Source organism: Ambystoma mexicanum, chromosome 2q (genome assembly GCF_040938575.1).
Source record: "Ambystoma mexicanum isolate Mex_15411 chromosome 2q, UKY_AmexF1_1, whole genome shotgun sequence".
Taxonomy (NCBI): Eukaryota; Metazoa; Chordata; class Amphibia; order Caudata; family Ambystomatidae; genus Ambystoma; species Ambystoma mexicanum.
Window position 1 is genome coordinate 426,727,908 of NC_090924.1, and position 27,387 is coordinate 426,755,294.

The 27,387-nt window shown below is 48.7% G+C and overlaps 1 protein-coding gene across 10 annotated transcripts in view; it reads right to left on the reverse strand.

Annotated features, from left to right (window-relative positions):
• Positions 1–27,387, reverse strand: part of LOC138569465 (uncharacterized) — a 2,298,575-nt gene that overhangs the window by 2,168,942 nt on the left and 102,246 nt on the right. For 9 of the 10 annotated variants that reach the window (XM_069647455.1, XM_069647449.1, XM_069647446.1 and 6 more), the window contains exon 2: positions 6,086–6,453. The exons of the other annotated variant lie outside the window; for it this stretch is intronic. In XM_069647455.1, the coding sequence (XP_069503556.1) occupies positions 6,086–6,201 (116 nt within the window). In that variant the 5' untranslated portion in view covers positions 6,202–6,453. The remainder of the gene's footprint in view (positions 1–6,085; positions 6,454–27,387) is intronic. 10 annotated transcript variants of the gene reach the window in all.

Sequence of the window (27,387 nt, forward strand, 5' to 3'; positions counted from 1 at the left end):
AGTTTGATAGCGCACACTTCGCAAGAGTTTGAGTCTGGAGTGGAGGTAGTTCTCATGTTCAGGCTGATTCTGGCAATGATGGCAATGCCACCACCTCTCATGTTGTTTCCATCTTGTCTCAGAATGGTGTAGCCATCTGGGATTGCTAGAGATAATAGAGGTCCTGCTGCCTCATGTAGCCAGGTCTCTATGACTGTGATGAAGTCCAGGTTATTAGACAGTATAAGTTCACAAATGTCGGTGGCATGCACCGTTAGGGATCTGGCATTTATTAGTCCGCCTTTGAGCGGAAGGGCTGCAGTAGTGATTTTAGTTTGTTTAGTTTTGATAGAGGAGTTTAGAGATGTCTTAGTTTTGCTATTAGCAGTGCTAGCTTGTCGAATAGTGGTCCTTTTGTTGGTAACAGGGCGGGATCTAGTTAAAGGCTCATGTAGTCAGTCTCATGAGTCTTGCTCTAAGTCCAGAGTTTCTGGAGGGTGGGCTACATGGTCTGCTTAGGGGTACGCTAGTAGATCCAGTCCTGGGTCCACTGGTGTGGATGGCTTGCTCCATGGTGGTGCAGAAGGAGGTGGCTATACAGGATAGGTTGTGTTGGGGATTCTTAGTAGTGAGCTGGAAGCTGATATCGGATGTTAGGCAGGTTAAGAGCAGTAGGTAAGTGATAGACCAAGGCCAAAGTGTTATTATGCTCATGGTGTATCACTATTAGGGAAGTATATACTTGTACTTGGGCAACACTAGAGCGTGAGTGCAGAGGGGGTGTACCCTAAATGCATAATCTAAATACAGCAGCCTGGGTCACTTTAGGTCAGGAGAGACGTAGTAAGTCGCATATGGCGTGGGTAGTTGGGCATATTAACATGGAGCTCAACTGCACATGTGGGCTAAATGCAACTATCTATCAGATGGCAAGGCACATATGGGCTAAAAGCAGCAATCAATGGCAAGGCACATATGGGCTAAATGCGGCAATCAATGGCAGGACACATGTGGGCTAAATGCGGCAATCAAAGGCAAGACACATATGGGTTAAATGCGGCAAACAATGGCAAGACACATATGGGCTAAATGCGGCAATCAATGGCAAGGCACATATGGGCTAAATGCGGCAATCAAATGCAAGGCACATGGGCTAAATGCGGTAATCAAAGGCAAGACCCATATAGGCTAAATGCAGCAAAGGCAAGGCCCATATAGGCTAAATGCAGCAATCAAAGGCAAGACCCATATAGGCTAAATGTGGCAATCAATGGCAAGACACATATGGGCTAAATGCGGCAATCAATGGCAAGACACATATGGGCTAAATGTGACAATCAATAGCAGGGCACATATGGGCTAAATGCGACAATCAATAGCAGAGCACATATGGGCAAAATGCGACAATCAATAGCAGGGCACATAAGGACTAAATGCGACAATCAATGGCAAGGCACAAAGGAGCAAGGTAAATAATGGCTGCATGTCCGGATGGTTGCATATGGCTATGGGTCATATATATATATATATATATATATATATATATACATATATATATACATACACACACACACACACACACACACACACACACACACACACACACACACACACACACACACACACACACACACACACACACACACACACGCTTGTATCTGCTTAGATTCAAGCCCTCCTGAGAGTGTTGCCAGAGAGCCGTGTAGAAAGTGAATACATCGCGTGAACACACAAGAAAGACTGGTAAGTACTTGGTGTTTTGATTATTTAAAAAGTGTTGTTTTTGCATGTGCAGGTGGACGCAATCACTGGGTGTAGCTATATAGCGAGACCTGTGTGGGTGAACACGCTGTAGAGGCACACGTGTGGATGTTTGTTTTACTAGAAAATTTACTAATTAACATTGCGGCAGCATTCTTAGCAGACGCGATGTTTACGGCACACTAATGAGGAGAGTTTTTTTTCCCTCGCCGATCAGAGTGCACACTGCGGTGCGTTTGGGTCAGTAACTCACTCTGTTGACAGCATAATAGATTAGGGGGGCTTTAAACTACATTGTCCTCCGTGCTAAAGGGCAATTAAGTGTTTTTTGAGTTTAGAAAGGAACGTAGGCATCCGCCTGCTGATGGTGGCCCGGAAATAAAATGTTGAAAACAATGAGTTTGGACTACCAGCCTTTAGACCGCGAGAACCAGGCAACATATTTGAGTAGGAGATTGGAGGCAACATGTATGTAAATAAATGGAAGAGTAATGCGATATTGCTATTTGGATTATAGCAACTGTTGAAGCTGCTATGGGACAGCTATGAGTGAACAAGCTAGTCGGCATAACACTAAATGGTGAATATCTCGTGGCTAACACTTAATAGAGTGTGCAAGAGATGAGGAGAGAGGGAATATGACATACCATGATAACAGTCAGAACATGTGGACATGTATACAATAGCGTACAATAGTGACGTGACTATGTTCCATTTAGGAAGATTGACCACAGACAGTGTTGAGGCTGTGATTTAATGACGGATACGGAAATGACCAAGCAACGTGTCTAAAAATAGGTGAGATGCCTTCAGAGAGGGCAATTTTGTACAATGCCCTTTAATTAACGGTCTACACACATACTCTCTGTGTTGAATTTTAGAGACGTGAAAGGCTGTTCTTAACCTGAAAAATTGGAAACCAGGGAGAATAAAGCAGAAGGTGTTGATTTACATCTTAGAGACCTTCACTCCTGCATAATATATCAGGTAAGCTAGTGTGCTGGCAAGCACACAGCTATGTACATAATGTTAAGATATCTTTCATTAGATATATGGGAGAGGTTTACTGAGTTGCCTTGTCCTCCTTTTTTGTTACAGTTTTGGTATAGAAAAATCCATTACCTCTGTAGGGTAAAATCCATCACTGACACGTGACTCCATGATTGTGTGTGCAGGTGAGTGGCAGCATGTATATACATACATTGAAATATACACACAAGATGTATCTGTGTTTAGAAAAATAAGAAATCGGAACTTTGACAAATCGTATATCATCTATTTTTAGATAGAAGTGTGGACGACTCCCCCACCTGTTTGACAAATCGGAGTGGTCGCAATAGAACCATCCGTCTCCTGAAGAGGGTCGCCTACATTGATTGGCCTAATTTGAGAGCCTATCTCTTGACCACCGAAACATATGTCGAGTAAAATTGAATAAACACAATGTTATGTATTAACACTCACTGCCAATATAAAGGGTGTTGAAAGATGTAAAAATCTGAGTATTTAAGAGGATTGATTAATGTATATTCTTTTGTGAAAGACTGAAGCATTGAGTGAGATTGTGTTGTGAATGATGGAACGAATGGTGGTAAATGAGTGCAGGTGTCGATAATTGTAATTAAGAATTTGTGAAATTTTGCATATAAATAAATCTATTTTTTTGACATAGGTTGGTATGGTCAAGATAAATGTTCCGATTTCACATGCCAAGGATTATTTTTTCTGTTTACCGATATTTAGCCTAAAGAATCCTTGGTATTGTAGGCTTCCCTTATTTAGAAAACGTATGGGTCGGTAATGACTGCACATAGACTATGATAGAGCAGGCGCGTGGGCAGTAAGAAACTTCACAGTCAGTATTATCAAATGGTTACAGTAGGTGGCAAGCATAGCAATTTTCTTTGAATGTCTTTGCAAATGGCATGTAGAAGGTAGACACAAGGGTGTTTTGTAAAGGATGCTTGTGTTATTTGTTTAAGGTGGTGGGGGTGAGCAGTACCTTGTTGTGCCTAAAAGAGGTGGGGCACAGGCAAAGTCGACCGAGCAATAGTTGAAGGGTGAAAATCCAGAGAGGTACTTGCCCTTGCGCTCCGGTGCGCTAACAGGGGTGCCAACATGGCCTTAGGTGCGGGCCTTTGGGGGCAGGGCCAGCTGCACCTGCCTGCTTGGGATTGGCATGGTAAAGCTTTGTGCTAGCCAATGGGGATGCGGCAGCCACAGCAACCTGGTCATCCGGTTAGGGGGCACTCCAGTGCGCGTGGGGCGTGATTTTGGAATGGCCATAAATTCGTAGAAAAGGCGGTATCTGGGCAGTCACAAGGTCCGTGGGTGCAGCAAATAGCATGTAACGCTTTATTAACGTTACGTGCCAGATGGAAGCTGAGCAGATTGAAAAAACTTCATGCAGCTCAAATTATCAGGAACGGATGCGGTTTATGTGCCTAAGAATGCACGGTTCCCAGTGAACGTTAGGCGCCCTCTTGGGCTTACCTTCAAGATGAGCAGGAGCACGGGTGAGCACAGGCTCCTGCCTAGTGCTGCTGGCATTCGAGATGCCTCTTCTCCGGTGGGCTCTGCATAAAAGTGTCGGGCCTTGGTGCAGACCTCTGGGGGTAGAGGCATAGAGGATATTGTTAATAGTATTAAAAAACAACTAAAAGCATCTAGGGCTCCGGGGCCTGATGAACTTGCAAATATTGTCATTAAACGAAATCCTTGGAAGTGGGCGACAATATTTTTGGAATTATTCACAAATATTTGGAAAAGTGGCAATGTTCCTGAGAGTTGGCGAAAAGCCATTTTTAATTCCAATTTATAAAAAGGGTAGTAGATCCTGCCCAAAAAATTACCGTTCATTAGCAATGGCGGATACAAGTTGTAAAATCTTTTGTACTTTATTATTGAAAATTATAAAAGGATGGAGTAGTGATAACAAGTTGTTACCGTTTTGTCAAACAGGGTTTAGACCAAGCTACAGTACATTGGATAATATGGTAGCACTTAACTATGTGATTTCAGACATCCAACGGAATAAGGACTTGAATCTATATGTATGTTTCATTGACTTTGAGAGCCTTTGATTGCGTGATCAGAGATAGATTGTGGAGCAAGCTAGCTGACTGGAAAATTAGTATAGATGTTTTGCCTTTTTTGAGAGATATGTATAGCAACACCACAGTTACTGTCTGTCTGAATAAAGGGATTAATAGATCTCTACCCATTTCTACTAATTTGGGCCTTAAACAAGGTTGCGTTACTTCTCCCATACTTTATCATTTATATGTAGCAGATATGGGTGAAAGTTTTTTGAACATCAACAACCATCCACCGAAGATCGGCGTCTTGCGCATTAGCTGGATGTCATATGCTGACGATACCGTTTTAATGGAAGACCTTGATTGGCATGCAGAGATCTTTGGATCAGCTACAACGCTATACCCTTGAGAATAATTTGAGTATAAAGGTTGAGAAGACCAAGATTATGATCTTTGGAGGAAGAAGTAAAAATAAAAACAAACATATGGAAAATTGAGGCGGTTGAAACATATCCCCATTTGGCGAGGTCAGTTAGGGATAATCCTCCCTGTAATTTTTTCCATGAAATGATAGAAGGGAAAGTCACAAACAAATGAAATTCGGTGGAAGGGCTTTTAGAGATATATATAAGAGTTGTATTATGCCAGGAGCCTTATATGCGGTAGAAACCTTGGCAGTTCTAACAGATTTAGGGAAACTCGAAGGGAAATTCTGGAGACCTGCTTTAATACTGGTCAACTCTACGCCTATAGAGACTATTAAGTGTGAACTGGGTCTCACTTCTCTTTCCACCTTATGGAAAATAAAGTGTTGTAATTTATATACTAAAATCTTGTTGCAAGATGATGGAGATGAAAGCATGTTGAAGTTTTGGGTAGTATGACTGCATAAAATAAGAACATGCGCTTAAAAGATCTGTCAGCTACCTCTTTAGATTTCTTGAATGAAATTAACATGAAGTTACCCAAGGACAGACGGCGATGGAGGGATTCTTTAAGAAACTGAAGAAAAAAAAAATCAATTCAATGGGACCTCTGTAATCATTTACACTCATTGGGTAAAAAGAGTAGATCTGACATCTATAGCTTGCAAGGCTTCAAATTCTCCACACCTCGTAGCCATTTGCTGAAGGTAGCAAATGGGGATCTCTCTAGATTCATTTCTTTATTAAGCTTTAACATTGTCCCTTGTTATGAATACGATTCACATGCTCATGAATAACAAACACACAGTACACATTAAAAAACCATGGTAGGTGGCAAGGCTCAACTGAAGCAATGAACACGTACCACTGGAACAGACTCACCTCAAGCAAACAGGTTGCGTAGCACTGCCTGGCCAAGACTGGACTCTTCCCTGGAGTCCCTGTCGACGCAGTAGATCTTTGTGAAGGTATGCATAGACCTCAATGTTCCAAGGCATTCCTCAGTTGTCATTTCCTTAGGGGATCTCTTTTCTCCCTTTCTTGCAGAACTTGATCATTGCCCTGATGAAGGCGGAATACTTCACTTTTTCAATAACTTTTTGGCTCCATACCGCCGAAACGCACCAAATGTGAGGGGAGTGTGGGTGGTCCAGATTCACCCACACACAGATTGCTTTTCCTTTTTTCACCTTCTGAACTCATTCCCCCACTGCATTGGCAAACTCAAGCCTCGGAGGAAGAAGCCACGTCTGAGGAAGAAGAAAATGCCATCAGGATTTCTTTCCGGCACTTTCAACCTAAACCTCTAACGGGAGCAACAAAGTGACACTCCCAAACCTAATCTGAACAAATTATTATTTAGCCTAATGATTTGCTCGTAGCACTATGTTAGGACAGGAATGATTCCGTCTCACGCCTGCTGTTATCACGACTATGTTTTTTCCTTTTTTCAATTTCCTTCTATGCATGCTTCCCCTTCAATCCCACACCACCGTCCTAATTTGAAACCTACATGTCGTATGATTAAGGAATATGATTGTATAAAAAGGTGTATGTCTTTTCCTCATTTGCTTTTCATTTTTTATGCCTTTAATGATTACAAACAATTTTCTGTTTTGATGCTTTTATGTTGCTAATACAGAACTGATTTGTACTTTTCTACATAGACTGTCTGACTTTCTCTTTTTTCTTAACACCAGGTATCCCACTTGTTTAGTCAATAGGACTAGAGATGACTTTAATCGAAGCATTGATTGCAACAATGTTGGGTTAACTAAGGGTAGGACATGGAATAATATTTACCCACCCGCTTTCCCAAAATACAAACCTATGGCACAGCAACACTCTCTATTCTATGATTTGCAGCCCTGCAGATGTCACGCAGGGGCACACCAGAAAGGAATGCCATCGTTGCAGCGATCTCTCTAGTGGAATGGGCTCTCGGACGGCCCGGCAGGGGCCGGTTCTCCAGTTGTTGACAGTGCATGATGCAGACGGAGAGCCACCTTGAAATGCAAGCATTGGACAAGGCCTTCCCATGGTTCACAAGACCAAAGTTCACAAACAATTGAGAAGTCTTCCAAAAAAGTGTTGTGCACGTTACGCAGAACTTCAAAGCACGAGCAACGTCCAGAGAAAGCAAGGCACTCTCTGCCGGCGACGAAGGGTTCGGAACAAAACCGGCAACACCAAGGGCTTGTTGAGGTGGAATTCTGACAGAACCCGGCATGAAAGAGGGGTGTGTATGCAGGACCACCCTCGAATCGTGAAAAAAAGATAGTTGTTTGCAGGATAGGGTCTGGATCTAACCCACACGTCTGGCAGGGGTGATGGCCACAAGGAAAGCAGTTTTCCACGAGAAAAACTGGAGTGGGGCTTGATGCATATGTTCAAAAGCTGCCCCCATGAGCCTCATCAGAACCACGTTTAATTCCCATGCTGTGGCAGGAGCCTCCACCAGTGGGAAAGATCGGAAAAGCCCCTTGAGGAACTCCTTGACGAGTCTGTGGGACCACAGCGAGAATCTTCCCGGGGATCTGGTGTAGCATAAGGTGGCCACCAGGTGTACCTTGATGGATGTGTAAGACGTACAGCTCTTGCCAAGGACAGCAAGTATGGAAGGATCTGTGGAGCCGTGACCCTTAGAGGGGGTACTCTTCTGTGACTATGACCATGTAGGAAATCACTTCCACTTATGGCTTCTATCGCCTGCTAGAACTCCTCGTTGAAAGGGAATTTGGCAGCAAAACTCCCAGACTCTTGTGCATCCAAGAATCCCTGTAGACGGATGAGGTAGAGGCAATACGACATAATGCCCAGCAACATATTGATGGTCTGCACCATGGGCGTCTTCGCCGACGACAGACGTTGCACCTTAACCTCTCCTCTGAGGGAGACGTCAGGCAAGTCACTGTGTTGTCTGGCGCCGAGGAACAGCAATTTCTACGATGGGAGAAGCAGGACTTCAGAAAAATGTACAGAGAAACCCAGCTCCATCAGTAGTCGGACGGTCTCCTTCGTGTGCACGTCGGCCAGCTCACGAGAGCTGTCGCCTATCAGCCAATCTACCAGGTATGGTTATATGTGTATGCCCTGCAGATAGGCTGCCACCGGGGCCAGGCATTTTGTAAACACTCTTGGGGCCGTTTTCAAGCCGAATGGTACGGCATTGAACTGGTAGTGCTGGCCTTGCACAATGAACCGTAAGAACTTTGGATGTTTCCTGTGGACATGGAAGTATGCAGGCCTGTGTTGTTAGATCCCAGACCCAGTCTGACCGGAGCTGTGTCTCCCAGGGATGAAGGACTCTGGCCATATAAGCAGGCGTGTGAGATGCTCAAGGTGCGGAACACAACTCTCTTGGCAATGGGCAGCCAATGCAGTGATCTACGTGCTGTAGATACGTGATCGGTTTTACGAAGCCCTACTACAACCCTCACTGTGTTGTTTTGGACTACTTGGAGGCGAATGATTTCGATGGGTCTCCACCGCCCTCCCCAACCCCATCATCGTCTGCCTTACCAGAGAGCATCTGGAATAGACTACGGAACAAGCTCCATCACCCCTTTATGTAACATGGCTCACACTTCTTCCAGGAGCTGAGGGATGTGAAGCTCCTGATGGGGAACCAGTGGTATACGTGGGCACCTGCTTTGGAACTCCAAGGTGTGTCCCTAGGGGAGAGTGTCCAGCCCCCATTTATCGGTGGCGATCTTTCTCCAATCACTGACGAACCTCATCAGCCGGCCTCCCACCGTGTTGCACAAGTGGGGGCTCGATGTCTTGGCTGGTTCAGGCCTGCTTGGGCGACAGCGATGCTGTCCACCGCCAACGTAGGCCTGGGAATTACCTATGTAAGCTTCCTACGTGGAGGATCGGGGATGTTGTCTGTATGATGTGGAGAATCCCTTGGATGATCTGCTCGACTTACCCCTGGAGGAGCAAAAAGACGAGGGATGCTGTCTAAGAGTGCCAAGGAAACGGGCCGTCTCTGTATCTGTCTTTATGGCTTGAAGGGATTCGTCGACCACCTTCCTGAACAGATTTTCCACGTTGAAGGGCATGTCCAGCACCTTTGCATAAACCTCCCGACGAAAGTTTGTGACCTTTAACCATCCTTGCCGACAAAGGCAGACTACATTTCCCATCTGCCAGAAACCTGTGTCAGCGATGCCCCATGCCACCGGGATTGCATGGTCCGATGTCACCTCCCATTCTGGAAAGAGGGCGAGAGCTTCCATCTTCTTTTCGTTAGGGAGGAATTCTAGGATCTGGCCCAGCTTGTACCAAAGCTCCCGTTAGTATCGGGCCAAGATAGCCAGAGGGCACCGCCATGATAGTCTTCCTCTTGGACTCTTGCCGCTGATACAAGAAGCCCTCTTTTCTGATTTCCTCAGGCACCAGCTGAAATATCTCAGAGACCGTGGAGATCATAGAGTGGAATGATCCCACCTAGTCTGGTGGAGAGACTATGAGGGACGTCTATGTGCGTCTGCCTACAACAAAGTCCTCATCTTGGTAGCTTCCCATGGCCATCGTGCCTGTGTCCGTACCAATGTCTGTCCAGTGTCCGTTTCCGGGTCCGCTGGTGGAGTCGGGGCCCGACGTGCTGAAGGAGGCCGATCTAGAGACTTCAGATTACGCATTCTCTTCTTAAGCGGAGCTTTGTCAGGGGCCTGCAGCACCACAGGTGTCGGTGCTGGGTGCAACCTCTGCTGGATCTCCGTCACCAGGGTGTGGAGAGCTGACAGGATGTCCATGGATATGCCTTGGCTGCGAAGGGAACAATGAAGTGCTATGCCCTGCGCCGCCATCGTGGACCGTATGGATGGACTCTTGGTCATCATCGTCCGTGGATGAGATGTCCATCGGTTGAACGCCAACCTTGGAGGGCTGTTGTGGAGACTACTCGCCCACTCATCCCTCTTTCCCCCCCCCCCCCATGGGGGTTTTGAACCGGTATCTGGACCGGTGCCTTTCCATCCCCACGGGCGCTTGCAGCCTTCGCTGCTGCTTCGGCGGCCGCGTCACGCCTTCTAGGCAGGGACACTCATTGGGCCATAGAGGTCACCCTCATCGGATCAGCACCTACCTCTGCCGCAGTCACAGCAGGTGTCAAAGGGGTCAACGAGGACTTTGGCTGTGCAGGTTGAGCCTGCTTGGCTGCGCGGCCTTCTTCTCTTCCTCCATCCTGAGTCTATCTAATTTCTCCCATAACTTGGCCGGGGTGAATGACTTCCTCTTTGAAGAGGAGCTCAATGGCAGGCTGGCTCTGGAGGAGGAAGGCATTGGTGGTCACAGCCTATCCAACCTGGGACCCGCATCAGCAGCAAACCAGGTGGAATCAGACTTGCAGGTCTTGGCCTTATATTGGACCCTGACGGTGGGCCGACCTCAAAGGACTGACCTCTTCCCAGAGGCAGACCGCCCTTCGGACCAGCCGGTCCTGGGCAATGCATGATCCTGCACGGAGCACTGGGCAGAGGGCTTGTTCGAATTGAGTGATGCCGCCAGCCTGCTATGCCCGTCTTTCATCTTCTTCAAAAAGCCCAGGCATATCTCACACTCCACTTCCTTGTGGCCCGGGTGCAGGCAGTAGAGACATTGCAGATGTGTCTTCCACAAAGATGTTCCATAGCCCACATTTGGTGCAGGGCCTCAAGAGGGGCCTTCCCTCCCTTTTCTCCTCCATCATGGTCGGCCTTCCAGAAACAGACGAATCTTCGCCCTTGAGGGGTGCAAAACTTCACGGACAACGGATCCCCGTTTCCGGCCGATGAGGAATGAGCACTCAACTTTTCTGAAGCGTGGGGCACAAATGTGAAGATGGCTGCCAGAGACTAGGCTTAGGGAGAGGACTGTCATTGGATGGGGGAAGTATGATCCAGAGGACAGTGATTGGTTTAGAGGAAAAGAACAAGTTGCTTACCTTATCTGGTAACGTTCTTCCGATGGAATGTTCCTCCGACGTATTCCACATCTATGACAGGTAATGACCACAGCTGTGCTGCTTCGGAAAACTTTCGGCAGAAGGCGTCCTGCGTCGATACGTTGTTCCTCGAGGGTTGACATCACCGGATGTTATATATAGGACGCACAGCGCCCGTAGCCTCAGTTGTAGTTTTTTCCCCCCAAGAACGTGTGGCACCAATCTCCTGCCAGTAAGACTGCAGAAAGCCTTGCGGAAATGTAAGCTGTAATCGCATAAATTCTGTAGAGGGGCAGGCTGGGAGGGTGCGATGTGGAATACATCAGAGGAACATCCCATCGAAAGAACGTTACCAGATAAGATAAGTAACTTGTTCTTCAAGGGGATTGTGTCCTCCGACCTATTCCACATGTATGACAAACCCCCAAAACAGTACCAATGTATGGTGGTAGGAAAAGAATGTACAATTTTAGAATTTTAGAATGCCCAATCAAATGGCTGAATAGAGGACTGCCTTACCAGAGGCCAAATCCTGCCCATAGATAGAGTTCAAGGAATAGTGTCTCACAAAAGTATGGACAGAGGCCCATGTGGCTGCTTCGCAAATATTGTGAATCGGACAGCCCCTCTGTAGAGCAGTGGAGGCCGCCATACCCCTAGTAGAGTGAGCCCGTAAGTCTACTGGAGGGTCCTTTCCCACCAAACGGTAACACTCAGATCGTCAAAATGATCCATCTGGACAAGGTCTGTTTGGAAACAGCCTGACCTAAGCGCCTTCCAGCATAACCTACGAAGAGCTGATCGATCACTCTGACCAGGGACATCCGTGTGAGATAGAAACTTAAAGCTATCCTAGGATCCAACCTATGGAGCCTCTCCTCTTCCTTACCAGGATGTGGAGGAGGATAAAACGCCGGAAGAATGACCTGGCTGAAATGGAATTCCGACACAACCTTCGGAAGAAAAGAAGGCCGCACCCTAAGGACAACGCTGTCCTTATGGAACACAGTGAAGGGTGGCTTGGCGGAAATTGCCTGCAACTCACTCACTCTGCGTGCGAAGTAACCGCAACTAAAAATACAGTTTTAAAGGATAACAGTCGCAACGGACAAGAAAGTAAGGGCTCAAATGGAGCTCCCATCAGGAACATTAAAACCAAATTCAAATCCCATACCGTCACCTGGAAAGGCGACGGTGGAAACACATTAGTGAGCCCTTTTAGAAACTGTGAAATCAAAGGAATCTTAAAATAATAACATTCCTCAGACGAGTGCTTAAATATGGACAGCGCCGCCAGGTAACCCTTTATGGTACCCACTTGCAGGCCCTTGTGGGCTAAGGAAAGCAAAAAAGACAAAACCAAAGGAATGGAACATTGAAAAGGATCCGCATCTGTACCCTGCGCCGGTCACAGAACTTTCTCCAACGGCAACGGTACAGGGATTTCATTGCAGGACTTCAGGCCGAAAGCAACACCTCCATCACGTCTTCGGGGAGGTCCCAATCCTAATACCTCAGCCTTTCAGATACCAAGCATGAAGGTTGAGAGACTTGACCTCTGGATGGAGAACCCGACCCCCTCCCGTGATAGCAGATCGTCTCGGTAAGGAAGACAGCCTGGAGGGCAGATGGACATGTCCTGAAGGTACGGATACCACGCACTCCCGGCTCATGCCGGAGCAATGAGGATCATCCGGGAACCGAACCTCTGTAACCTCCGCAACACTTGCGGAATGACGGGGACTGGAGGAAACGCGTACAGCAGTGGGAAGGACCACTCCACTACGAACGCGTCCCCCAAGGATCCTCGTTGAGGAAATTCCCGTGAGCAGAATCTTTCGCACTTCCGGTTGACACTGGTGGTGAAGAGATCCAGTTGTGGGGTTCCCCAAAGGGCGAATATCTCCAAAAGAACTTCCTGAGCCAGCTCCCACTCGTGAGAGACCGTGCACTGCCTGCTCAGAGCGTCCGCCGCTGCGTTTTCGACTCTGTCCAGATGAACTGCTGAGATCGAAATTTCCTGCTGCATGGCGCAGAACCAGAGCTGCATCGCCTCCCTGTACAACGGGAGTGACCCTGCTCCCCTTTTTTGTTGAAGTAGTGCATGTCCATTGTTGTCCGTCATGATCAGGACATTCTTCCCCTGCACAGACGGCAGAAAAGCCTTCAGGGCTAGCCTGACAGCCCGCAGCTCTAACAGATTGTTGTGGAGTCTGGACTCTGAAAGAGAGAACAACGGCAGCTGGCTGTCAACTCGTTGGCATGAGCCCCCCAACCAGTGAGGGATGCGTCCGTCACGATCATCACCTCCGGCCAAGGTTACCAAAACGGAGCACCCTTAATCAGATTGACTTCGACGGCCGACCACAGTAGATCCTGTGCGACCCATGGCGGAATCTGAACGTGATCCGACATCCTGCCAGAGAACTGCGACCACTGCAACTTGAGAGCCCACTGCAGAGATCTCATCCGCAGCCTGGCCTCTGGCACCAATAGAATGCAGGATGCCATGAGGCCGAGCAACCTCAAGAACTCTAATTCCGGGAGACTCTGGGCATGTTGAAACTTGTCCACCATCTGCAGAATGTCATGAGCCCTCACCTGGGATGGCGAACACAGCCCCAGGGATGTGTCGAGCACTGCTCTGATGTACTGGAGCCGCTGGGTAGGTGTCAAATGGGACTTCTTTAAATTGAGGGAGAAGCCCAGCTTGTGAAGGGAGTGGCAGGTGACGGACAGATGATCCAGGGCTTGCTCGGGAGAACGCGCCCTGATCAACCAATTGTCCAGGTAGGGGTCGACGTGAATCCCCCCTTTCCTGAGATAGACTGCCACCACCACCATAAGCTTGGTGAAGACCCTCGGGCGGAGGTCAATCCGAACGGCAGGACCCGAAACTGAAAATGCGAGTCGCCAACCGCAAACCTCAGGTACTTGCTGTGCTTTTTATGAATCGGCACATGAAAGTAAGCATCCTTGAGGTCTAGAGACACCAACCAATCCTGCAGTTGAAGGGCCTGGAGGACTTGAGAGAGAGTTACCATCTTGAACTTTTCCTTCCTGAGGAGCTTGTTCAGCCAACGCAAGTCCATGATGAGTCTCAATCCCCCGTCTTTTTCCGGGATCAAAAAATAAGGGGAATACCATCCCTTGAGCTTCTCCGCTTCAGGCACCAGTTCTATGGCGCCTTTCTCCAGCAGGGATATGATTTCCTGCGCAAGGAGCGGATCCGGACGCTTCAAAGAGAGCTTCCCCGGTGGATTGTCGTGAGGCCTCTGCCGGAAGGGCAGACAGTAGCCGTGGGTTATGATCTCCAGAACCCACACATCCGAAGTAATGGCTTGCCATTCTCCAAGATGCTGCGCAAGTCTTCCCCCAACCGGCAAACCATGGGACATGGCCTCATGACTGAGCGGACGTGACTGCGGCAGTGCCTGAGGGCAAAGAGGCAACTGCCCGAGCGGCTTTGGCACCTCGAGTACCTTGCTTTCCACCTCTGGTACTCCTACAGTGACCCCTTTGACTGGCAGCTCTGACTGGCAGCTCCTCTCGCTCTACCAAAGGAAGAGTAGTACCGAAAGGAACCTCCCCTCCATTGCTGTCCCCTAGGACGAAAAGACAGAGGTTGATGTACCGCAGCGCTCAAAGACTTTGCAGCAGCTTTGGAGGTCTGCAACCTCTCAAGGCTCTCATCAGCCTTGCTGCCAAAAAGATGGACACCATCAAAGGGCATGTTGAGAAGCCGGGATTGCACAACAGGAGCAAACCCTGACTTCCGCAACCATGCAAACCTGCGTATCACGGTGCTCTCAGCCATGGACCTGCTGACATAGTCTGCCATGTCCAAACCAAACTGAACTGATTCACACATGGCATCCTTGCTGTCTTGCGCAAGGGCTAGAAAACCATCCCGTTCTTCCCCTTCGGGAATATGCTCAGCCGCCAAAGATGCACAATTCCACAGAGTGTGAGTGAATCTTGCCAAGGCACAAACGGAGTTGGCTGCCTTCAAAGCCATACTCCCAGAAGAAAATACCTTTTTCGCCCAACCATCAAAGCGCTTGTCGTCCGTATCAGGAGGGATAGTAGGGTACGCAGCCTGCTTCGCTGGGGCCATAGCTGCCTGCACCACTAAACTCTCCGGAGTAGGGTGAGTTGACAAGTAGCTGGGGTCACCACTGGCTGGACGGTATTTTTTCGGAAGCGGCTTATTCACTGCCGGGAGACTCTCCAGAGCAGTCCAAGCCGCCGCCACCCTTCTTTGCAAAGCCATATGAAATGGCAACACTGGGTCGGTGGGTGGACCTTGGTCCAGGAAATCCTTCAGATCATCCTGAAGAAAATCAACAGATGGAGCAGACCACCCCAAGTACTCAGTCACCCTCGACATGAGACGCCGATACGAGGATTCGGCATGCGTACCAGGCTCAGGCCTGCCAAACTCAACCTCCGGAGAGGTGTCAAGACCACTGGCGTCATGCAAGGACTGACTGAGGTCTTCCATTTGACTGAACAGACAATAGGTCATAAGGAACCTCAGGAGGCACAACCCTCTCCTCATCCGACCCGTCTTCCACCTCTGAAATATTATCCAAAAGGTTGGAATAAATCCAATCTGGATGGGGGAGCAGAGAAGAGCTCAAAAACAGACCTCATGGATTTACAGAGCCTTTCTCAGAGTTTCTACTGCCCTCCGGGGCACCTCCGGCAAATTCTCCTCAAAAGGCGTTGAGGGCTCCGATGGAATCGGCGTCGACTGAGGCGCCAATGAATTTGAAAACTGCTTTGAGGCCGGAGCCCCAAGAGTGTCCTTCGACGGCCTCGGTACCGATGCCTTCTTGGAAGGCCTCACAGGCTCCGACGGTCTCGACGGCGTCAAGGACCGGGACCTGGCACGGCTATGGCGATCAACCTTGTCTGATCGGGACCTCGAAATCTACCGATGATCGCGACGACCACCTGAGCCCGAAGGCGTGCGAGTGGTAGCTCTAGCTCGTTCCTTGCCGGCTTCTCTCGAAGGCGCGGACGGAATGGTGCCTTGCGATTCAAAAATCACCATCTGCTGGCGGAATGCGTCCCATTCGGCCGGCGATGAATACTTGGTGGGACCAGTCACCTGCCTTCTGGCAGAGTCCTACGACGAGGAAGGCGACCGGTGATGGCGCTTCCAAGAATGCCTAGAAGAGGCAGAGGAATGGCGGGAACCACTCTGAGACCAAGACCCCCTGGACTTATGCCGATGCGGAGAGTCGCCCCTCGAGTCGTCAGTCGAAAGCCCAGCAGATTTCGACTTACTGGTTTTAGATACCCTACCTGCCGTTAATGTCTTCTTCCGCTCACGCAAGGCCTTTGATGTCAGGGACTGGCAGTCATTGCAGTCGTCGGTGGCGTGGCTTTCGCTGAGGCACCAGAGGCAGACTTCGTGCAGGTCCGTGATGGACATTTTGGAACCGCAGTCCTGACACTTTTTAAAGCCCGACTTCGAGGTAGAAAACAACAAAGACATCGCAATCAAAGTAGAAGAACCGAGCGCGCCGAGATTCCAAAGCGAACACGTTCGTAGAAAAAACGGAACTGAGGCTACGGGCGCCGTGCTTCCTATATATAACATCCAGTGACGTCAACTCTCGACGGAGGCCATCGAGGGACAGCGGATCGACATCGACGCAGGACGCCTACGCTGAAAAAATTTCCGAAGCAGCACAGTTGTGGTCATTACTGTCATAGATGTGGAATAAGTCGGAGGACACAATCCACTCAAAAGTAACCTTGGGCAATTGTCTCCAATGCCCAAGAATCTAAAGTAATAGCCTGCCATTCTGTCAGATGTTGAGTTAATCTGTCTCCTACTGCTGTTTTGTGATATAAGACCTCAGAGGTTTTGGGGCGGCTGACGCAGATGCGGAGGGTAAAGTAGCACCTGCTGATGCAGTCTTAGTACGTCTACCCTGTCCACCACGAGGGAATAGTCTCTGGCCTCTTTGAGCTGGCTGTCCTCTGCCTTTTTCGTATGCTGAGTAATAGCGAAAGGACCTACCCGTCCAGGGCGCACCTGTGGGGCGGTTTGGAGTTTGCCTTATTGCAGCTCCAAGTGATTTTGCTGCCACATTGGAAGTTTGCATCTTCTCCAAACGGTCACCAGCTTTCTTACCAAATAGAGGAGTGCCGTCAAAGGGCATATTCAGAAGTCTGGACTGTACATCTGGGGCAAATCCCAACTTCCGCAACCACGCAAATCTGCAGATTGTCGTACTAGCCGCCATGGCTCTGCTGATGCTGTCAGCAGAGTCAAAACCGGTTTGGAGGGATTCGCACATAGCGTCCTTTCCATCCTTGCTAAGGTTCAAGAAACCGTCTCTTTTTTCCCCCTCAGGGATATGGTCAGCCGGCATTGAAACACAATCCCAAAGGGTGTGCGTAAACCTCACTAGCGTGCATGTGGCATTAACAGACGTTAGGGCCATGCCTCATGCCGAGAAATCTTTCTTGGCCATGGCATCAAACTTTTTGTCATCCCGATCCTGCAGGATTGTGGGATATGCATTTTGTTTTCCAGAAGAAGATGCAGCCTGTACAAGTAGGCTTTCAGGAGTTGGGTGCTTTGACAGATATAGAGGATCTGCAGTTGATGCTCTATATTTAGCTTGTCAATTTGTTGCTAACTGCAGGGATCACATTCAGTGTTTTCCAATTTGTACACACACTTTTATGCAAAGCATTGTGAAAGGGGACAATAGGATCCTCCTTGGACCCTTGTCAAGTACGTCTGTTAGTTCACCTTGTGCATACACAGGTGTGGGCCTAGACCACCCCATATACTACATCACTCTAGTCATAAGCATTCAGTAATTGCTTTCTGCATGATCCCCTGGACCAGGTCTACCATAGTCAACTTCCGGGGAAGTATCAATCCTGCAGATGTTTTATTCTGGATTCTTCTGAGACTAATTCTTGTGGGATAGAAGGACTTCCATACTCAAAAGATCTTTCATCATCAACAGTTTCTCCTTCCTCATAAATTGAGGATAGAGTCTTGAAGTAATCTGAACGGGATTGTGGTATATAACACTTTTCAAACGAAGTAGGAGTTATGGAGGTCACTATTGTTGCTGAAATAGTCGTAATCGTCGACAAGGACGTCAACGGCTTCGATGAAACCATTATTGGCTTCGAGGACGTCTTCAAAAGAGTTGTCAAAGGTATTGTCTTTAACAGCTTCGAGGAGGTCAGCGCTCTAAGCGTCGATGGTTTCTCCTTCACTGGAGTCGCTGAGGGCATCTATGACGCAGTCTTCGGCTTCACCGTATGAGTCGATAGTGACGATTTATTGTGCGTCACAGAGGCTTTTTCTCGACTCAAGGGTTTTTCATGCTCTCGAGGAGTTTCTCTGACTGAGGTCAAAGACTCACAGCTTTTGTGTCTGCCAGGTTTTTCTCCTTGAATATCGCCTCTAGGTGTCTTCGAGGGGGGCAAGGCCGTGTTCTCGAACACCTTTAGCATGCTTTTACGGAATTCCTCCCACTGTGCTGGGGAGCTGTGTTTGGTTGGAAATATGACACTCTCCAGTGAACTGGAGGATGGGGTGGAAGGCGCCTTTTCTTACTATGTTTCAAAGAAAATGAAGGAGTGATCCACTTCGAGAACGTGACCAGGAGTGTTTTTTGTGACGACGAGACGAAGGTCTCGACTAATCGGAGGTGCGTTTGGCTGGGGTAATGGACTTTTGGGGCTTACCTCTCCCCAATTTCCCTCTGCGCTCCCTCAAGGCCTTGGCCGTCATTGACATACACTAGCCGCACTCTGAACATGGATGATCTGCACCAAGGTACCAAAGACAGACCATGTGTGGATCTGTCATGGACATCTTAGTCCCGCAGTCACTGCATTTTTTAAAACCGAGGCGTAGATGGAGCCGTTGAAGAGGCCATTTTGATCAAAGTTATTGAGAAGATTTTCCACAGTAAACTCTTAGAATTAGCGTTACGTTGCCGAAGCTGTGAAGCGCGGAAAAACGGAACTGAGCAATGGACTCTGCGCGCACTACTTATACCCGTGATGACGTCAACGTCAAGACGGAGGCCTCCAAGGGACATCGACTCGACAGGCATCGACGCACAGCGTCCTCTACTGGCAAATTTATTTGTTTCCAAAGCAGCAAGCTGGATATTAGGAAATAATCAAAGATAAGGAATACGTGGGAGGACACAATCCATTCAGAATATAGTTTCAAAGTGAAAGTGAAATTGTTTTCCTTTACTGCGGATCCCCAGCCCGACTACCGGGAATATTCATGAGTATGTGAATCTACGCCAGACCCCATGCTGGATAACATATGTATAGTCGGCCTTCCAGCGGAAATGGAGGGGGAATCCATGGAATGAATCCTGGAGACATGGCTCCAAGAAACAATAGAATCAAAGGGAATGGTTTGCAGTGGAAAGAGCTCACAGAGTGCCTGCACAGCGACCCCCGCTGAGGACCAGACCCAGACCGGTAGTAGCCAGGATGTTTAAATAGCAAGATATGGCTGCACTTGTGCAAATGGCTAGACTTAAGGGCCTGATACCAATGGCAAACACCACGGTCATGGTATTCCCGGATTATATTAAACAAGTGCAACAACATCAACATTTTGATGCAATCAAATGGAAATTGAGGGAATCCGGCACACAATACAGGTTTTGATTACCGACCAGACTGAAGATTATACGCAAAGACAAACAATGGTTCTGCAACTTCCCGGAAGAGACATGGGAGTAGCGGAAGACCAAAGGTACCTGGACTACAATAACAACACCTAAGAGCAGACCGAACGGTAAACCACAAGGCTGTCGGGAACCCAGACGCTACACTAATTGGTAAGAAAGGGAACCGAGATCCGACGCCCAAATCAAAGAGGGTCTCTGTGAAGGAGGACGGCAGACTGCAGTTAGTCGCAGGACAAAAAGAAGAACGCAACAAAGAAAATTGAAGATGACTCAGACCACGGAGACGGAACATCCTGAGAACTGCATCCACGACAGAAAGGACAATTTTGATTAAAACTCCCAGAAGACAGGAAGATTGACTGCAGGAAATGTCAAGGTCAGAAGACAGGACAGTCACAGGGAGAACAGTAGGAGGAGATCTACGGAACATATCGGCGCCAGCCTTGTCCTTGAGCCCTCAAGGGAATGAGCATGTTGAGAGATAGTCACCACGCCCATAGCGAGGAGTCCGAGACCCCCTCTTCTCCCAGAGTGACTATCAGTAAATGCTACACACCTAAATTACAGGTATTAAATTAGAATACCCACAGGTTGAGGGGTATGAAGCAAATTGTTTGGTTGTTATATGGGGGTGGGGGGAGGTGCGAGTTGGGAACCAGGGAAGAAAAAAAAAGGGAGGAGTTCCTCAACCATTTGGGTTGAGCCTGAACAGCAACGCACAGACCTGGAACTTCAACAATGAAAAGGGTTGAAGAAGCGGCAATATACCTTGAAAACAAAATGTGGCTTCTCACACTGGTACCTAGAATATGAGAGGAACGGGACGAGCAGCTAAAAGAAGAGCAATTTTAGAAGAGATGGGGATCCAGATAGAGCTTCTCTAAGAAACACCTAAAGTGGGGAGAAATCAGGAAAGGAAAGTCTAGTTGGGGTGGAGAAATATATGGCACCACATATTCATCCTACTCAAGGGGAGCACTCATCTGGATAGCCAAGTTAACGCCCTTTCAAATTACTAAAACTATACAGGATGAGGAGGACAGAACACTGGTACTGATTGGGGTACTAGATGGGAGGGAAGTGTGTTTAGTCAACTAATATGCTCCCATTATGGACAATGACCTGTATTTTCCAGGTGTGGTTCATATGATAGGTGGTTATAGACGCAGAGACTTGGTATGGGGAGGAGACTTCAATTGTATACTTAACTTGCAGCTAGATAGGTCAAGCACCAAAGTGGTATCTAGAAAACCTGCATCGAAAACATTGAACCAGTCTTAGATCTGGTTGATTTATGGGGGATACATAACAGAGATGCGAGAGGATGTTAATTTTATTCCTACCCACACGACTCATTCACGAATGGACTATATATTAACAGGGCAAGATCAATATTTTTATTTTAGAGAGGTCAAATATCTGGTAAGTATTATCAGATCACTCTCCACTGAGAGCAACTATGACCTGGGGGAGAACGGGCAGATCTATAATAAACTGGCGATTAAGAGCAGAGGCATTAAAAAACACTTTATGGGGGGCGTGGCCTGGAGCGCCATCAATGAAGACGCTCCTCTAATGGCCTCCGTGGGACGCCCGCTGCATCTAGCAAGAAATGCGGCAATACCGCTTAGCCGCTCTGCATAAACTCCTGAGGTGTTTCGTGAAAGCTTGGAGTACCTGTGGCCCGCTCCCTATACTCCTCCGGAATGGCGGATGGATGTTTGAGAAGAGTTCTTCCCCGCGGCTCGGGGGACCCAAGATGGTGGACGGGACCGCTTTCCCTGGGGAAGGCTGGAGGAGGAGCGGAGGGGGGAGCGGTGCCCGCCTGCCCTGAAATCTTCGGCGGCACTTGAGTGCCCGGCAAACACTCACCCACAACACCGGCACCTCTCCGGGTCTGCTCTCCAGCCCCACCCCCCAGACACCAACGGAGCTGTGGAGCCCCTGAGCCGCCCAACCAGCCTCAACTCCCCTTATAATCCTCCTTCTCCAGACTGCTGCTGCAGCTTCCTGAAGACGTGGAGCCCGACGCAGAGCGGGCGCTCTCCCTCCGCCGCCTCCCAATCGGGGACACCCTTGCAGGCTCCACCTGGCCCCTGCTCTGTCCCCCCCCCCCGGAGACGCTGAAGTGGCCCGCAACAGCAGGCCGACCTAATCCCAGCCGTTCGGCCTGTGCCCCAGCTCTGCCAGCTGAGGCGCTCCCCGCTCCTGCAGACAGAGCGCCCCGGAGTAGGGGCCTGCCCTCTCCCTCCCCATCCGAACCCGGGAGGCGTGGGAGCTGCTCCTCGCACACACCGGACCACACGGACCCTCTCTCTTCCCTTCTTCCTGGGGCGCCCCGGCCCACACCATGCCACAGCTGCGCACCCCGTGAATGTAAGGCAACCCCCACCAGCATATAAAGACCCTCGCCGGCCACATTGGCAGCTCTCCTTTGGCCTCCTGTAGGGCCCAATTCAGCAGTCTGGAGACACACACAGGCAGTCCTCTGAGGTGGCACGACCCCTGACAACGCAGGAACCCCTCTCCCGGTGAAAGGTGATGGGGAAGGGCTTGAAGGCTGCACTTTGAGTGGGGCCAGGAGACACCCCTGCGCAACAGTTAGCAGCAGGAACTTCCTTCATGGAGACCCTAATGAACACCACGCTTCGCTGCTTCATTGAGTGACACAACCAGCACCCAGCCTGGAGACCTTGTGCCTTCTCAGAAGGACCCTAACTTGTGAAAGGGGTAAGCTCCAGCCTGCATGTGCGACTCTTGACCCCTCTTCCTTCCCCCTCCCCGGACTCTTCCTGGGGCGCCCCGGCTCACGCCCCTGCTTCCCGCAGACAAGCTTACCACCCGCACCGGTGGTATACCTTACTCGCTTGAAAGGCTCTGAGATACAAAGCTCCCTGCGACCTCCGTTCCGCTGACTACAAATAACGCAATGACCAAGCAACCGAAATCCACCAAGACCTCGGACAAAGCGACAATGTTAATGTCATCTGACAAATCAAAGAAACAAGACCCCCAACCCCCTCCTCACGGGAATCCCTAGACAACAAGGGACCTCTGGTGATCAAAGACGATATCCGTGAATTCATGGCCGACATTAAATCAGTTCCGGTCCTATATGACAGAACTTACCATTAAGCTAGAAACCACTGACAAAAGGGTCTCGTAGGCGGAGCAGAGACTGGGGGAAGTTGAGGATCACACCCAAGACCATACTTCTGCCCTAATAGAGGTCCAACGCTCAATTAGACTCCTTCAGGACAAGTGCGAAATCCTACAATACAAGCAGGAGGACTTGGAAAATAGGGCCCGGCACAATTGTTAGGGAGAATTCTAATCTATGGCTAATTTCCCTCACCTAGTGTGTCCCCCAGCAGCTTTGCTGGACTTCTCAAGTTTTTTTTTCTTCCACTTGGTAAGAGTGTGAGCTTTTCCCCCACTCTTACCTATTTTTTACGATGTGTTTCTATCTGTTTTCGTGATTGAGGACTCCGAAGTACACCACTTCAGTAGCCCTCTTCTTTTTGTGTGTCACACAGCACCTTCAGTGCCGTGGCACAGGGTTGTCTTTGAGACTTCCCTGGACTTCATTTCTGAGGCGACTACCGTCCCCCAGAAAAGTTTAACGTTACCATTAACCTTACTTAGTGAATCTACCACAGATCTAGTACACCCCATCTTCCATGGAGTACTGAAAAGGGTTAATTCGTATCCCTTTGTATCTGTACCTCCTAGAGCATTGATTCTCTCTTTTAAAATTTTGACTTGGCTGGTGGCAGTGGTATCTACCCTAACTTTTCTACCGCGATTATATTAGATAAACGTGGTACTGTTCTTGGCCATTATATTGGCCTCGAACATAAACCCGCTTGACCACATCGTCTTTCTTTTGGCTCTGGTTGGGTTTATTCCCCATTTCTTTTTGTTAAAGTCCTTCTTGTGTTTTACTTTGCGCTGTAAACTAGGTTCGCCTTCTTTGTTCACTGTCTTTTGGCAGGCTTCTGCTCAGAAGCCCTCCTCAAGGCGCCTGGGTGTCTAGGTGGGCTGAATGTGAGGGAGGGGTGTAGTCACCCCCTGTACAGGGTATCCTAGAAAACCCAAGTAGCACTTTGTCATGATTGGCCAGGGTAGTTGTCCGGGCTGGACAACCCCCCTGCTGGCTGATTGACAGCCAGGCTTTGTGAATGGGGTTTTTTCGCATAAAAGGCAGGTCTCTTGGACTAGAAGTCAGAGAGTCGCCACTGGAACTACAAGGAACCGAAGAGAAGGGGAGAGAACGACGGCTGCTGCAACTACCCCGTCCCGGTGAAGCCCTGCTGCAGTCCTGAGCTATCTTCCCTTCAACGACTTAGAGACGATCCAGTCCGGAGTCTTCTTCCCTTGAGCTTGATAGGGACAAACAGCTCACCTTCCACAGACCAGAGGATCCTCTTCCTTGGTCGAAATCGCTGCACACTGCTGTAGTGGTCCGGATAGCCACCTGAAGAGCCTCTCCTGTTTTTAAGGAGCACACCTTTTATTCTTCGTCGCTGCTGCCGGCTTCATCCCTGTGTGGTGCAGACCCTCTTCAGACGTCCTCCTTCACAACGAAGCTCCAGGAATCGTGGGTCTGTGGGAAACCAACAGGAACAACTGCCAGGGCACCAGCTACACCATTGGAACAAGGTACTGTGTTCTACTTGAGGAAACTGGGTGAAGCCCTTTTCTTCATTTCCATGGCTTGCCCTGGTCTTCCCTCCTTCTTATAACTTTTGCTTCCGAACAATGACAATATCAAGTACTTTTGGCTATGTTGAATCGTGAACGGTCTGACTGTGTGATCTTCGGCAACAGGCCCCGGTGTCTTTCGACCCTGGCTCCGTTCCTTTGACTTTTGAACTACTGTCTCTTGGGTGTTTCTTGATTCTGCCTGCCTAGCCAAAATATTGCCTGTGATTTTTGCCTCCAACTCCCTCTGGGTATCTCAGGTGCTAAGTGTGTTTTTGCCCCAGTAGCATTTCATGTCACGGATACACGTTTATTTAGTAGACCGAACTGTCAAAAAGTGATCGCAATCATATTCACGGTAACGTGTTTTGTTCGTAACACTGGTTCATTCAAACACAGGGTACTTAATTTGAGACTTGCTGTACAAAGTGAATTGGTTAGTTGTGGTATATTTAATGTGTGGTTTTCATTTGAGTTTAATAGAAGTGTTGTGTTTATAACGAATGCTTTAAAAATAAATGTACTTCTATTTTTTACCTGAAACCTTGAGTCAGTGTTTGCATGAGCTACTGCTCATATACTGTTGAGATAAGCCTGGCTGCTCCGCCACTGCTACCACTCTGACATAGTAGTACAGGCTTGTACCAAAGGTTAAACTTGTATTGCCACCTGTAGTCTTAATTGAGTGTAGTGGTCCCTAAGGGCACTGCACGGGATTCTGCCTAACAGCAATAACCTCTGGATTCGGGGAATCCCAGCCTCAGTCCCAGACAAAAATTTGGCAGAATATGTGGGCGACTTTTTTCAAACTCTCCTCCCACAACTAGAGAAGTCACAACTTCTTCTAGACCGCACCCAGAGTGGAGTCAGATACCCCACCAGATGTTATCACCAGGGTACATTTCTTTACCACTAAGGAAGCCATCTCAGCAATTGGCCGCTCCAAGGACGAAATCACCTTCCAAGGTGCCCCCCTCAAATTTATCAAGACCTATCTCTTCTTACCCTCCAGAAAAGACGAGCCCTCCGTCCGCTAAACACTTTTCTTCAGAACCAACAAATCAGCTACAGGTGGCTTTTTCCCACGGCCTTACAATTCTCCTACAAGGGTACGTTGAGAAGAATTAGCCACTTAGAAAACGCTGAAAAGATTATGCACCCAGACTCTCCCAGACCCTACCCCCCACCAATCACTGAGGCGGCAGCAGACTCAGACCCTACAGCCTCCCTTAAATCTAAACAAAGCTCATGTTCAAAAGTCCCAAGATTCATAAAGAGGAAATATTTACGTACAGTTCCGCAATGGAGCCGTCGACACATCAAGACCCCACACCCCAAGTCCGACGCCCCGGAGACATCCATCACCTACAGGAGCACAGATGATCCCTAATCACCGGTGCAGAGGGCCTCACGCCACGGCCCATGCCCAGTCCCAAGGCACAATCCACCTATGAGTTCTTGGAATGACCCACTAAGACTACTTATGTTTTTAGCCATGTTGGCAACACACTGTTCCGTGGGGGGTGCTGGGCCCACAAAAGGTCCCCCTAGTTAAATCTTGGCCCTCCTGTTGGAGGTCTGAGCAAAAATCTCAAAGGCAGGTTAATGAATGGCCACACATCCTACGACATGCTGACTGATCCTCATACATCTCCCACCCCCCCTCAGAGCCCACCAGCGATGCCAGATCCCGTCCCAGAACATCAGGCCCAGATGTTTGTCTCCCTGAATGTTAAAGGGCTGAACTCACCGGCCAAACGCAAGTCAATCCTGCAAAAACTCCAAGATGACAACACTGCAGTAGTTATGTTACAGGAAACACACCTTCTACCGGCAGAATTCGGACGCCTACGCTCCCAAAACAACTCTTCACATCAGGGAACTTCAAGAGGTGGCACGGCGATCCTCTTCAGGAAAGAGCTAAACCCTCAAATATTGGACTCTATACGCTACCCTGAAGGGCGTTTCATAGCCGTGAAGTGCTTACTGTTGGGACAATTATACTCCATAGCTTCAGTATATGCGCCAAACACAGGTCAGGCGCCCTTCTATGAGTCGTTAAGTGCAACTCTCTCCCCTTTCCTAGAGGGCCAGATAGGTCATCGGTGGCGATTTTAATGGGGTCCCAGACTCTGCGAAAGACAAATCGCATCTGCCCTCCTCTGGAGACCTCGCCATAGCACTGGCTCTCCTGCAATTATTCAGGACTCTAGAAGTGGTGGACTCATGGAGGGTACTCCACCCCTCCGAAAAAGGACTTCTCCTTTTATTCCTATGTTCACAGAACATTTTCCAGAATAGACCACCTCCTAGTATCCCCGCAAATTTTTACATTCACCAACGATGTTACTATAGGCTCGAGAATCCTGTCCGACCACACCCGGTGACCCTAGAAATCCAAGTGCATGAGCCATCCGCCCCCCCCCTCAACAACGCAGATGGACATTATATGACCCGATACTCAATGAGATGCCCTTTAGAGATGCTTTCGCAACTACGATCAAAAACTTCTTTAAGGAAAACCCCAGCAAAGACACCTCTTCCGCCAACAACTGGGACGCAATGAAGGCTGTGGTACGTGGGAAACTGATTGCCCAACGGGTGGCCTTCCACAGGAACAGACGACAAACCCGTCTGAGCCTTGAAGAGGAACTCGAAAAAGCAGAGAAGATCCACAAGGAGAAAGGTTGGACCCCAAAGACTCAACAAGCTATCCATGTAGCACAAAAGATGATCGAGGCCCACTACGCCGAACACACTGCTCATCAAATGGCAAAGTCTAAACAGTTTTATAACGCTAAGAATAACAAGGTGAACACATTGCTGGTGGCCAAACTTGCCAA